General features: G+C 43.4%; 1 protein-coding gene across 8 annotated transcripts in view; it reads right to left on the bottom strand.

The window, feature by feature from the left end:
- PPP3CB (protein phosphatase 3 catalytic subunit beta) overlaps window positions 1-13,959 on the bottom strand; it is an 818,129-nt gene that overhangs the window by 702,153 nt on the left and 102,017 nt on the right. For all 8 annotated transcript variants that reach the window (XM_069240450.1, XM_069240451.1, XM_069240445.1 and 5 more), the window contains exon 2: window positions 5,236-5,436. In XM_069240450.1, coding sequence (XP_069096551.1) covers window positions 5,236-5,436 — 201 coding nt within the window. The remainder of the gene's footprint in view (window positions 1-5,235; window positions 5,437-13,959) is intronic.

Below are 13,959 nucleotides of genomic sequence, written 5' to 3'. Positions count from 1 at the left end.
ATAAAAAGATTAGCACCTTAAAGGGGCAGACGGACCAAACCATTTTCTGCATGCAAATTCTGCAATTAAAAAAAGATCATAGGTTTTGATACCGCATATTACGCTGGCCCATATACAAAACCCATTTTGGGAGTGTTAGACTTGGCATCCTTGGCGTGGTCTCCCCTAACTGTTTTCCTCTGCTTCCCAGGTTGATGATGTGTGCTGGACTCTATTTTTAGGACACTCTGGGCACTTTACCACTGCTAGCCAGTGCTAAAACATATGTGTAATTGGCTTGTCCATGATTAGCATATTTGATTTCCTAGTAAGCCCCTAGTAAAGTGAACTAGAGGTGCTCAGGGCCTGTAAATCAAATGCTGCTAGTGGGCCTGCAGCACCCACCTTAGTAGCCCTGTAAACATGGCTCAACCCTGCCACTGCAGTGTCTGTGTGTGCAGTTTTAAACTGCTGATTCGATCTGGCAAGGGTACACACTTGTCAGGCCTAAACCTTCCCTTCTCATACATGTAAGGCTCCCCCAAGGTAGGTTCTAGGTAGCCCCATGGGCAGAGTGCAGTCTATGTTAAAGTTGGGACATGTACTGATGTGTGTTACGTGTTCTAATAGTGAAATACTGTTAAATTCAGTCTTCAAGGAAAATCTGTCTCATAGGTTACCATGGGGACGGCCTTTATATATTATTAAAGTGCAGATTCCCTTTGAGAGCAGACAGAATTATGGAGTTTGGGGTCTCTAGATCCAATTAAAAAATAAAATATTTTAGTAAAGTTGTTTTTTTAGATTGTTAGTTTGAAAATGCCACTTTTAGAAAGAAGGCATTTTCTTGCTTAAACCTTTCTGTGACTCTGCCTGTTTGTGGATTCCCTGTCTGGATCAGTTTGACATTTTAGCTGTTTTTGAATCCCCTCTAGACAGCAAGACAAAGGGAGCTGGAGTGTAGCCTGCATATCCAGATGAGCCATCTGTTCTAGGGTGGAGGGAGGAATGGTCACTTACACCTGAATGGGCTGTGTCAGCCATCTCAGAATGCAGTCTCCAACCCCCTGGTGTGTGCCTGGGGCCTGGCCTGGGAAAGGCAGGTCCTTGTAAACATCAGACTTTTTTTTGAAGTAGGCCTATCTGAAAGGCAGAAAGGGGTATAAGTATTGGACCCAGAACCCCTGAAAATTAGTTCACTTTTGGAACCATGAGGAACTTCTGCCAAGGAAAAGAGCTGAGGAGGAGTGCTGTCCCTGCCTGTGGCTGTGCTTTGTTGGGCAGTTGCTGCTTCTGCCTGTGAAAGGGGACAAAGAATGGACTTTGTGGTATATTTCTGCTTGTGAATAATCTCCAAGGGCTTGAGTTGAGGCTGCCTCCTGTTTTGAAGTCTCAGGGCCATCAAAGACTTCCTCTGCTAACATCTGGACTCTCTGCCGAGACTCCTGCCCTGCCAAGTGGTGCCCTATCAGTCCCTAGGCCTTTGAAAGGTGATGTTGGCAGGCAAGAGCTGAAAATCCACACACGAACGCCAGGCCAGGAAATTTTCGACGCACCAGCTGCAACACGGCTGATAAACGACACGCGCCGGCTTAGCGGCTAAAATTGGCATCGCAGCTGGAAGATCGTCGCATCGCAGTTGGAGAAATGACACACAAAACCCGCTTGCGGCTGCTAATAACAACGCAAACAACATGCAATAGGATTTTCCACGCATCGTCCCTGGGCGTCAAAGTCAACCCAACTCTGCACGGATCCGAGATGCCCCGTCTGGAAATCGATGCATCGCTCTCTTGTGAGGGAGAAAAATGACGCATCACCGAACCGACCAGAGAAGAAATGACCCACCCTCTTGTGGGGAAGGTATCGACCCATTGCTGCCTTTTCCGATGCACGCTCCCCTGTGCGGCTTTATTTTTTACGCTAACCAGGTACTTTGTGCAAAATCATCGTTTCCATTGTTTTCTAAGGAGTAAGACCCATAGTCTTTCGAAAATTCATATTTTCACTGTATGTTGGATTTTTTTGTCATTTTGGTCTTGTTTAATTTAGATAAATATTACCTATTTTTCCAAACCTGTGCGGCATCCATTTTGTAGTGTTTTCACTGTATTACTGTGTGTGTTGGTACAAATACTTTACACATTGCTTCTGAGTTAAGCCTGCCTGCTCTTGCCAAGCTACCAAGGGGGTGAGTAGGGGTTAATGTGTTTCTCCTGTGCACTGATTAGAGTGCGGGTCCTTGCCTGGACAGGGGGTAACCTGACCACCAACCAATGACCCCATTTCTAAAAGGAAGTCTAAGAAAGATTTGCAATTGCAAAAGGAGTTTCGAAAATTAGAATGAATCGTGATGTGTGAACAGGGCTTCCCATGCCTAATTACGATTGCAATCATATATATTAATGGTATGTGCCTGCAAGTGCTGCCTCAAGAACTGAAACGTTATCAAGACTATAAAGATGGTTATAACATTTGAAAGGAGAAAGCAGCTGTGTCTGAGGTACATTTTCCCCTTTGAGAATCATGTTGGACACCAACGGGGAAACAGGCCGAGGTCCACCTGACCATTGCTTGCTCACCCCAATGTGCACCCAAACAGTAAACATTTTTTAAAGCAGCACCTGTCCCTCTAATGGAAACAAGCTACTTAAAAAAAAATCGTTTTCTATCTGAGAAAGAAAGTGCAAGGATGGTGGTCCGCTGTATCTTACAGCCTGCCAACCCTGCGTAAGCAGACATTTATAAATCCCTGGGTTCACAACCAGTAGAAAAGTTAAAAAGCTGACTATGTAAATGTTCATGGGCTAGCCTGAGTTTATTAATACATGCTTTCAAACTAAAGTATATTTTAGTAGTTATCTTTTTGATCTTACATTAGGTACACATAAAAAGGGCTTGATATGCGTCCTCGTATGCGCAAGCAGCATTACCAGGAAGTAACCAGCTGATGCTATGTATTTCTCACTTGCTTTAAAACACAGAAATGGTGCAATGTGTCACTTGAGAAAAGATCCAGTCTTATCTAATTCCTAAAGGACTTCTTTTAAATAATTGCTTGCAGCATATTTATTTTATTTAGTGTAAATCACATCATGTGAGTGGCATAATCCAAACTCATTGCAATCACCAGCAACATACAAGTAAGAGGCCCCAGACCACCAATAGCAGTCTGATTGCTCTACCACAAATAAGCATTCCAACCTCTCACCGCCAAAACAACTTTAAAAACAGTGAGGTTTTAGTCTGCTACTGGTGCAGTGGCTGGAGGCCCATCAGGGCGTGTGGGGCGGATCCTCTCATGTTTTGAAACCAGGCTGTCAACGTGAATAGGCCAGTGGCATAAACTCAGTTCAATCCAAGGGTTTATTAACAGATTCTTATATGCATACTGTGGATATGGGTCACATTGCATGCCGGTCACAGTCATTCACCTGTATAGTTTGTATACAAGAAAGGGACTGTGTTTTTACCTAAATATTGTAGTGAATTGTCCGGGCATGAAAAAGCCCTCCAGGAAGCTCTAGTCACTGCTGGCTGTGCTCACTAACACAGTGTTATGCAATCAGACTCAGAAGCCACCAAAAGAGGTGAGGAGGCAAGATCTGGGTGGGACAGGGCAGAAAAAGTCTGCCAGCCACCACTTGTCCCCTCTGCCACGCCAAGTGGTCTCCTTTCAGTCTCCAGACCCTCACAGCTCTCTTGTAGGACTACGCAGGAATGATAGTGCCTGGGGGTCAAGAATACAGAGCATAGTTATCTATCCTATGGCGACCCATATCGGCTTAACACTGGGCCCATGTGGATGCTCACAGGCCCTGCTGGAGTTGCCGTAAATTTATGTCATCCTGCGGGCCTCGCTCCTCTGATTCTCATCAGGATCAACGCAGCTAGGTAAGTTGGTACTGGTGTGGCGGCGTCAAGAGGTTTTTCTAGAACACATGTGCATCCTTCTGTGTGAATGGCATGGCACTGGCAGGTATATGGGGCACTGCAGTCAGCCGAGTGGTCGACAGCTGGGACACATTATGGCAATGGCTGCTTTATGAGGTATACAACAGGTGAACTCTAGGCATACAATACCAATGATTTTTTATATGACTAGGAATCTAAAAAAATTATGGAATGACAGCATTATTTAGGAAATTGATTGTAAAGATTGTTACGTATGTTTTTTAAACGTGAAAGAATATTTCGAGAAAATATGGCTATATTTCCTGAAAATTAATCGATATTTGGGGTGTCAAAATGAATGTCTTTTCAGAAAATGTCAATCTGGTGTTCAGGTACCAATTAGTGCATTTGCAAAATATTTGAAGCTTAATATTTTGGATTTTAGAGCTGATGCTCAGTGCTTCACTGGAGCCGGTGGTTTCCAGTGGGGGCCACAGGCACATATTTGTGGGGACCAGCACTTATTTTTTCACATCACATACTTCCAGAGAGCAAGAGCACACACAAACCGCAAAGATGGAAAAAGAGAAAGAAAGGAGCATAAAAAGTCACAAAAGGAGAAAACAGGCAACTGCTAGAGAAAGATAAAGAAAGGAGAAAGGAGTGTCTGGTAGTGGATTAGAGTCACGAGGTGGATTTAAAACTACCAGCCTTAGAATTTAGAGCATTTTACCGGTGGCGGGCTCCTGACCAGAGCTTTGGGCACTGGCACTCTGTTTTACAAATTAAGCATTGCTGATGCTTACATGAGGACATGTATTGCTGATGTTATGGCATCAATCACATCACCATAGGAAGCAATTTCTTCCTACAGTGATGGTTACTTTCAAACTCCCGAGGAAGCATTTCATGTGTTGTATCGCTCAGATCTATGGCGTTACTAACTCCTGTAAGATGGTGTTGTATAGATCTGCTGTCGGAGACTGTAATGTCTACCTAAACTGAGACACATCTGAGCTGTCAAGGGATAAAATCGCAACATCTGTGTAGTTTGCATTCGGCCACCCCTCGCTTTCATGTTATGAAGGGTGTGACGAAAATATCGAAACTGGAAGGTAAAAGAAAACAAAAAGTGAGGGGGTCGTGTCCAACTGTATGTGTATTAAGTTTCTGTGTTTTCTTTTTTTTAAAATAAACATAACTAACAAAAGTTAAACATTTATTTACAAACTTAGTAATAAACCTGTTGTCTGCAACAGCAACTTAATATTTCGGCACAGCAGCAATTTCCTCCGTCAGTGTATTGAAATAATTTAGCACAAAATAACTTTGGGTTACCCAAACAAAAGCAACATTTTTTACCTGTTATAGGAGCTTCGACTTCTACTAAGTTTTTCTCCCGCCGTAATAACGCTGCACCGTCATTAATAATTCTAAGCGCAATATCTTCAACCACACGACCTTCTTTGATTAAATGGTTCTTCAGTACATCAACCCTAGGTCTCCCATCTGAATCAAATATTTCCTCCGATGTCAAGCGATGTGTTGGAGGAAAAGGGACTGCTACAATAGAAAGAGTAGTGTCTCAGCGTATAATACAAATCAGTGTTTCTCATCATCATATACGTGTATGATAGTGAAAACACTTTGTTAAGTTAAAATCAGTAAATCGTTTTAGGTTGTGCAGCTGATTTAAGAAAATACCACAAAGTTAGAATGCAATGAATTCTATGGAATTATGTCTAACGTTAGAACACTTGAAGGGCACCACAGCCAATGAAATAAGTTAATCTCAATGAAAAAGTTACTTACGTGTAACAACAGTCTCTTTGCTAGCTTATTTAAGTTCAGATGCGGCCTAGAATATTTCCTCATGCTTGGAGGGACGTGCTAGACCTTTTTAGAACTAGACTAAACAACACTGCTTTTCTCCAATACCTATTTTTTTTTCAATAGTGAGTGGGCATTGGGTAGGGTCAGATTGGGGTAAAAAAACGGCCTGGGCACCCCAAAAATGGTTGCACACATTTGCGGATCGCAGTATTTAAATGAAATAATGCTGGATTAATATCATGGGGGGCTCATTTTTGCAAATATGTGTGGTAAATAAAGCATTTGAAACTAATAGTGGGTAGCAACATTGGTCAAGCCAAGAAATACTATATATTTAAAAGCTGAATACATACTTGCAGTGTCAATCATAGAAATCTAGCTCAAACCAAAGATGTAAGGGTTTAGGACAGCCTGCATTAGTCAGTCCTCTGGGTACGGGAGTGGGGATGATAGGTGGATGTGACTGTCCTCTGGGTTTGGTGACCTGTGGTCCTTCTGGCTTGACAGAGTTACAGAAAACAAAGGGCTAGGTAAGCCTGATTAGATTTGGAGGTGTTAGCTGTGGCCTGCCTTCTGCCTGGGCCTCAGGAACTGGAGTGGGCCACTGAAAGCCTTGGTTCAAGCCAGGATTCCTTTCTAAGAGGGAGGAGATGACTGGACATAAGGAGTTGAAGAAATGGTCGGAAACACAGTCTATTGAAGAAGATTCTCCTGTCGACCTGCAGGGCTGATTAGCTATTTTCCTAGTCCTCCTCCTGCAACGTTTTGATTAAATGCTGCTGTATTGGGAATTGTAGAATCCAGGTGCTTTATTGATTTTGCCTGGCAAAAGTAGGCATGGAAATTAGGAAGCAGGAAGGAAAGCTTTAATTATCTCTTTCCTTCCCTACAGAAACCCCACTTTGCTGACTGGATGAGAAATGAGTGAGAGGACATCCTGGACACACAAAGCCCCTACAGGTCTTGTATTTTCAGAGCCATCTTAAGGATTTAGGGGGGGCAGGCAGAACCTATTTTGGGGCACCTATTCAGAAGACCTGTGATTTAAAAAAAAATCTATTTTCAGTTAATGTAATACTTCATCATGTCAAACAACACTATATTATATGTTAACTTTCCAGATAAGGGGGCACACAAAAACAGCCAAAGGCTGGAGCTACCTTGCACCTGCCAGTCAAAAAGTACCAAAATAAAGCTTGAACAAGCAGTTATAAAAAATTTAGACTCAACTGCAAAAAGAAACGGTTTTGTCATGCAAAAACAATTCTTTATGTGCAAATCACTATCTAATCCACCAGTTCCCCCCATTCTAGGAAAGACACAGTAAGGGCGGCTTGGTGGACCAGGGCACAGCATTAAAGCATGCTGGTGCTTCAGATTGTAGCTTTGATTGATGAATATCTACAATCGTACATAAATCTCTCTTTACCACTTTCCCTCTTGCTGCAGTCATGAAAACCAAAGTACTAATCTGAGGATTTTCACTGTTCTATTGGGTGAAATAAAATAATGTTCTGCTTAATTCTCTTCCCCTGCCTTGTCCCTCCTTTCTTTCGCTGGTTTGATCGTAAGCTCCTCCACTGCTGAGTAAGCAAAATTGAAAGGACAGCGAGGTAATGAGAATGTTCAGGTGAGATGTAGAGGGACAAGGGAGGTAAAACTGAGATGATAAAGAGAGATGAGGACACACAGGTAGGAAGGGAATGATAAGGAGGCCAAAAAAAGATATGGAGATGTAGGAAGAGGCAGATAGGAAGAGCGATGTTGAGTGATAGATAGCATTTTGGAGTGTGGCAGAGAGGTAGATACATATAGAGGGAGATAATAATAATGAAATGTAAGTAAGAGCGTGGGGTACACAGAGGGATGTAGTAGAGGGAAAGGTAATGTAGGAAGAAGGTTGCTGCAGGAGTACCTAGGCACAAATATGAGGCAGAAATGCAAGAGACAGCTGTAAGGTTAAGAGAGGGGCAAAATGATAATTAAGGTACAGAAAGATTGGTTAGGTAAAGTGTGCTGTTGGGTAGAGAGAAAGGTAGGTTGAGAAGAGTGAACGTAAGAAAAGGAGATTATTTGTAATAAAAAGAAGTGAAGTAGAGACAGGAGGTGAGGTGGAGAAAAAGAGTGAGAATTGAGATAGATAAAGAGTGAAAGTGTAAGGAAGAGCCAGAGAGGTGAAGTAGATGGATATACAAAGAAAGAGCCAACAATGTGAAGCACAGAAGGTCCGTTTAAAGGTGGACCAGAGAGAAAGAGATGGAAGACAGAGAGAAAAGCAATGATAGTCTAAAAAGATGGCTAGAGATAGTGAAATAATTAGTGATAAAAGAATACAGTTGTGAGTGAAGCAACACAATGGGATTAGAGCTAGAAAGAAGTGGTGAGGTGAGAGAGTGTTCAAATGATAAGAGAAACTGAGAGGTTGGGAAGTGTAAGAGAGGGAGAAATGTGATGAGAGAAAAATGAAGTAGTGTATGAAATGTGAAGTAGAGAGAAATAAGGGAGAGGGATAGGTTAAAAAGATAGAGAGAGCTGAGACACAGAGACTGGTGAGGTAAAGAAATAGATAAAACAGATGAGGCAGTGAGAGAGGCAAAGCAGGTGGAGGAGAAAGACAGTGCATTAATATGAAAAGGACTGCCAGGTGCTGGGAAAGGGTGAGGTGGTGTCAGAGTAGGGAGGGTGTGGTGTTAGACACGGAGTAGGGGACAGAGAGGTAGAGACAGGAGGGATACAGAGAAATGTATTTGCAAGAAAGAGGTGTGGTGGACAGAAATGTGGTAGAAAGGACTAAAACAGAAATTAGGGATAGGTACATACATTCTAGATATCAGAGAGGAGAGAGGGAAAGTAACGGTTTTAGGTCAAAGGTGTAGGGAAGAGATCTGACACAAAGATAAGTGAAGCAGAGAAAGAGGCAGTCATAAAAGGTGATTGGGTAGGCAGAGAGACTGGGTGATTTTTAGCAGGGTTTTGGTGACCGGTGAGGTAGAAAGAAATGAGGCACAAAAAGATAGGTAGAAAGAGATGAAGTAGAAAAGGTGTAGTACAATGAGAAGGGAGATGTAGAGAGAGATTAGGTAAATAGAGGGAGGCGAGGTGAAGTTGGAGAAGGAAGTAGGCAAATAAAGAAGAGAGCTTAGTAAAGAAGGATGATGCCAGATAGTGACAGATGCTAGAACAGGTGATGGGTGAGAGGAGAAAGAGAGGCAGAGAGAAAGGTAGCAAGTGGTGAGACAGAAAGGAAGAGAGACACAGTTGCAGACTGACATAGGAAGTGAAAGGTGTGAGAAAAGAGAGCAAAAGATAATTTTATTAGGAGGACTTTGGGAGGTTTGGGCCTTTACAATTGTCCACAATGAAGATGTAATGCAGTGAGGAAGGTGCCCAGCAGTGCTTAATTTGTGCTTGTTGTGTCTGGTGCGGAGCACCGGAACTTATTTTTGAGGGCTAGCACCTATTTTTCTGCCTCAAGCATTTAATGCGAGCAAAAGACATTTGGGAAAGAAGGAGGAAGTGAAAAACAAAAGAGCGTCACAAAGGGTGAAAGCACAATGCTTCAAAAGTGAGCTGAGGGGGCAGGGAGTGGCTTTAAATGGATTGAAGAGGCTTAAGATGGCTTCAGGATTATGATGCCTCGGTATTCCGTGTTCACACATTTAATTGCAGCAGCCATGTTTTTTAGAGGAGGGCTTTGGACACCAGCACTTTTTACTGACAAATTAAGCACTGGTGCCCAGTCATAGGGAAGACAGTGCAGAGGGTGTCAGGCTATGGGGAGGAGAGAGATAAAGGTGCCCAGCCATAGCGAAGAGTGAGAGCAAAGTGCCCAGTTATAGGGAGGAGAGAGAGGGATGTGCCCAGCGTTAGGGAGGAGAGAGAGGAAGGTTCCCAGCTATAGGGCAGAGAGAGAGAGGAAGGTACCCAGCTATAGGGAGGAGAGTGCAGAGGGTGCCCAGCTATAGGGAGGAGAGAGAGGTAGGTGCCCAGCTATAGGGAGGCGAGAGAGGTAGGTGCCCAGCTATAGGGAGGCGAGAGAGGTAGGTGCCCAGCCATTGGTAGGTGAAGCGGGAAGCTTGAATGTCCCTTACTGCTGGAGAGTAGAAGAACATCACCCAACATTTTTAAAAACCTTATTAGAAATCCAAGTATTGCCTCACTGAAGAATTACCAATGAGTTTAGAAGTGCTATTGCTGTCCTATCACAAACCTCTTTGAAGTGGCAGCCAGTGGTACCTGCTTAAATGTGGCAGTACTCACTGAATGTACTGAGCCTATTATAAATAACCTCGCACACACTTAAAGATGGGGAATGAGTATATTTAACTTGCTTCACTGCTGAGCTATAGGACATAAGCAGCAGTTTTTGTAGAGGCCTTGTGAACTGCCCCACGAAAGCACCAAGGGTATGGTGGCTGCTGTTATTAGTAATGTACTCAAGAGGGCTCAAGGAGTTGTGACCGTTGCTGACATCTGCTGCAATGGGCAGGTCAAGTGGCCTAATAAAGGATAAACAAACTTGATCCTAGGAATACGGAGTACTTTTAAATGAGGTAAAAGTAACACTTGACCAGATGGTGCTTAGCAAAATGCAAAGTGAAGCGCTGTATGAAAGCACTCGGCCATCCTCTACAAACACACACTACAGATAAACAGGTAGTCATATCATATCTAGACATGCAGCTTCAGCTCTTGCATCACAGAAAATGAATGCACAACAGTTGCATACCCCCAATGGGAGAAACCAGTGAGGCATATGGCCTACATAATTTCTGTCTGATCTGTCACTCTCCTTTTTGTATGCATACAGAATTCTCTACCTCGCACACACTTTTTATCTCTATACTCCTCATTCTTCTTTCACTGTCTCAAATCTTTCGTTCTCTCTTCCACTCACTTCTGTTTCTCTTTCCCTCTTCTGCAGCACAGCTGTACTGTCTCCCCACACAGCACTTTCTTTTTCTCATCTTCGATCTTCTTGTCTTTCTTTGCCTCTCTTACTCTTTCCATTGCTCTGTCTCTTTCCCATCTATTCCATAGCTCACCCCCTCTACCTGTCTATCTCTCCTCCTTCAGCTTGTCCTCTATCCTTTCTTCGCCCAGTCACTTGTAAGCGTCTCCCTCAATCTGCCTATGTCCAGGCAGTCCCAATGTGCACAGCTTTGCAGGGACAAACATCGCTCCCTGCCATCCAGTTCCCTCTGTGGTGAAACTGTACAGAGCCTGGCAGGGCAGGGATCAGGGCAGTACAAAGCCAGTCACCTAGGGAAAGGTGGGGGTGTGAAATGGCCCACCTCACCCAGGCTCCAGGGTGGCTGCTCAGGAACGCCTGCCCCTCTACCACAATGCCCTTCATGTGGAACTAGGCAGGGGAGAGGTCATATGTAGGATACTGTCTGCCTCCTACAGAGAGGTGAGGGGTGATAGTAGCTCTTCCCACCTGTGCTCCAGTGAGGAGGCTCACTCTCTCTTTTGTCACAGGTATCGATCTGCATTTATCAAGCGTGGCTGTAGTCGGACCAAACCACTCCACACACTAACTGACAGACCCAGCAAGGGACGGGTAGGGACAATGCCGCAGGGGATAGGGAGGAGACCGTCTGTCCCTGCTGCAGGCTTTCAGAGAGGGCGCTTAGCCTCCCTAGAGTCACAGCATCAGCAATGCCAGACAACATAGCTGATCCCCAAACCCTTCAAAACGGGCATCATCAATGCACCAAAAAAAAGAATTCGTCCCAGAAGGGTTGCGTTACCAATCCGACCCTGGCTTTGGGTCATCCACCTTCACATATTGCTTTGTGTATTTCTCACACGCATTGGATGAGTCCAGAAGAGTGTAGTATTTCACATCTTGCTACTGGCTAGTTGGTGCATCATTCAACACAATAGGAAGTGGATCCACTGCAATATTCCAGGGACTAGTTTTTACATCTGAACTGTACACTCAGTCATGACACGTTTTGTCACATTAATTTCTGCGTCTCAATGTATTACAGACAAAAAGCAACCCTTTGTAATAATGATTTTGTTATGGCTCGAGTGCAAGCTTGATGTAGGATGTTTTACCTGAACAATCTTGTGGTTTTGCAAAAAGTTGTTTTTGCTGGCTGTTCACTAATCTACGACTAATTGAGCTGTCAATTACACAGCCTTTGAAAATCAGGGTGGATGAGAAGCAGAATAAAACATTTTCTATCATTCACACCAAGAATTTGCAATTCTAGTAAGGACACAGAGGCGAAGTGTGTGCTTCTCTTTCATTTTACTGCAAAAACAGCAGCCAAAAGAGTGAAAACAGATAAAAACTACATTATCGATGAAGCATGAAGACTCTCTATATGGCCCACCAATCAGGACCTATCAAATACTATAAAGTCCACCAAATCAGGTAGCCCTTCCTTCCTTCCTTCCTTTGCTCATATAATAGAGCCATATTCAAAAATACACTTGACCAAAGAACAACAGTTATCTAAACACCTGCAACCAAAGTCCCCTACTTATCCACTGTAGTCCCACGATAGACGAGGACAGAAGAACTGGCACAACAGAGCTTCAGACGCAGAAGTCTGTGCCACTTATCACAGGACTCCAAAGGACGATCCCTAATGCCTAAGTTGGTTCTGGGTCTGAAAAGAGAAAGAATCATCCTAGCATTCCAGCTTCATGACTCCAAATCATCAACAGAGAAGCCGCGGGAAAACAGAATCATTACAAATCAATATCAAGCATCATGAAATGTATAAACATTGATCCTCTTTTTGGGTTTGGATAATCCACGCCTCCATGACGTTAATAGATTTGAAAATTCTTGAATCAAATGTTTAAAAATGTTTTATTCTATGTCAGGACCCGAGGCTTCGGATTATGCTAGTTTAAGGCTGTGCAATAACTCAAGATGCCTCATCAACAACTGGTTTATGATGAAACAACTTGAATGTAGAATCTGATGACCTATCAGCCGCAGTCATAATATCTTCCAGTCTAGACCCTGAGGAAAAAGCCTTAGAAGCCATAGTTCCTCTCACTGAATGAGACCCAAAAACCAGCCTCTCCTAAAATCCATCTTACTCAGCACAATAGATAGGGGAAGAAACTGGACCAAAAGGCCTTTGCAGCGAAATCAACAGTTGATCTGCTTGTTCTCTATGCAACTCAGGAGTTACAGCTTCATAAACTTTAATACGTTTGACAACATGCAGTTTTGAGTTACCCATAAAACTTGGGTAACTGATACATTTCAAATTACATTTTTTTAACATTTGGAAATACAGAAAGCGACGCCAGTGAGAGTAAATCCTCTACCTGGAATATCCTGAACCTTGACATCAGACTTTCGTTGACAAGAAATCAAACAAAGCAGGAGTGTCAGTTTGGCCGATAATTGTTTTCTTGAAAGATCGTCATTAGTGGGCCAAGACTGCAAAAATGTTAATACAAAAGTAACATACCAAAGGGTGGAGTATTTGGGAAGAGGAGGTCTTACTATGCGTACACCCTGAGAAAGTTTACATATCATGGGGTGTTCACCCACTGGTTTACCATCTATCTGAAGATGTTTTGCCAAAATCGTAGATAGAAAATTATTCCCTGTTCTATATGATGGATCCTCAGAGGCCAAATGGGATAAAAAATTGGCTATCATTTTAACCGTTGTCCCCATGGTATCCACACACCATTGATTGCACCAATCCACCCATCATTTCCAGACTGAGGCATATCGCTTTTGCATACTAGGCGCCAAGGATTGAGAGAAAGAACCTAGTGTGGTCCAAAAAAAATCAGACACTTGTTCAAATCCCCCAAGAGCCTCCATGCAATAAGGGACAACTGCCACTCCTGAATCAGTGTTTGAGGGGAACCCATTGTATCTAACAGAAGGTCTGGGGACAAGATCTGAACCGGAGGGGCACAACACAGAGCCATCACTACAGGGAACCACGATTGTGCCTTCCAATATGGGGTTACTAAGATTATGTCCACTGACTGTCGAACTTGGGAGAGAACTCTGCAAATCATCGAGAACGGAGGAAATGCATATTTCAGATCTCCCATCCAGGAGTGCAGAAAAGCATCCGAGCTCACCGCCAAAGGATCTGGTCTCCACCTGTAAAACCACAGAAGATGAGTATTCAGGTGGGATACACAGAAGACGATCGAGCCAGGACCCCATAGATGATTCAGAACCTAAAAAACACAAGGGTGAAGTCTCCAGTTGCTGGAATCTTGAAGAAATGAGGAGTTCCAATCCGCTAA

This window comes from Pleurodeles waltl, chromosome 6, assembly GCF_031143425.1.
Source record: "Pleurodeles waltl isolate 20211129_DDA chromosome 6, aPleWal1.hap1.20221129, whole genome shotgun sequence".
Classification (NCBI taxonomy): domain Eukaryota; kingdom Metazoa; phylum Chordata; class Amphibia; order Caudata; family Salamandridae; genus Pleurodeles; species Pleurodeles waltl.
This window is presented reverse-complemented; position numbering and strand designations above follow the sequence as displayed.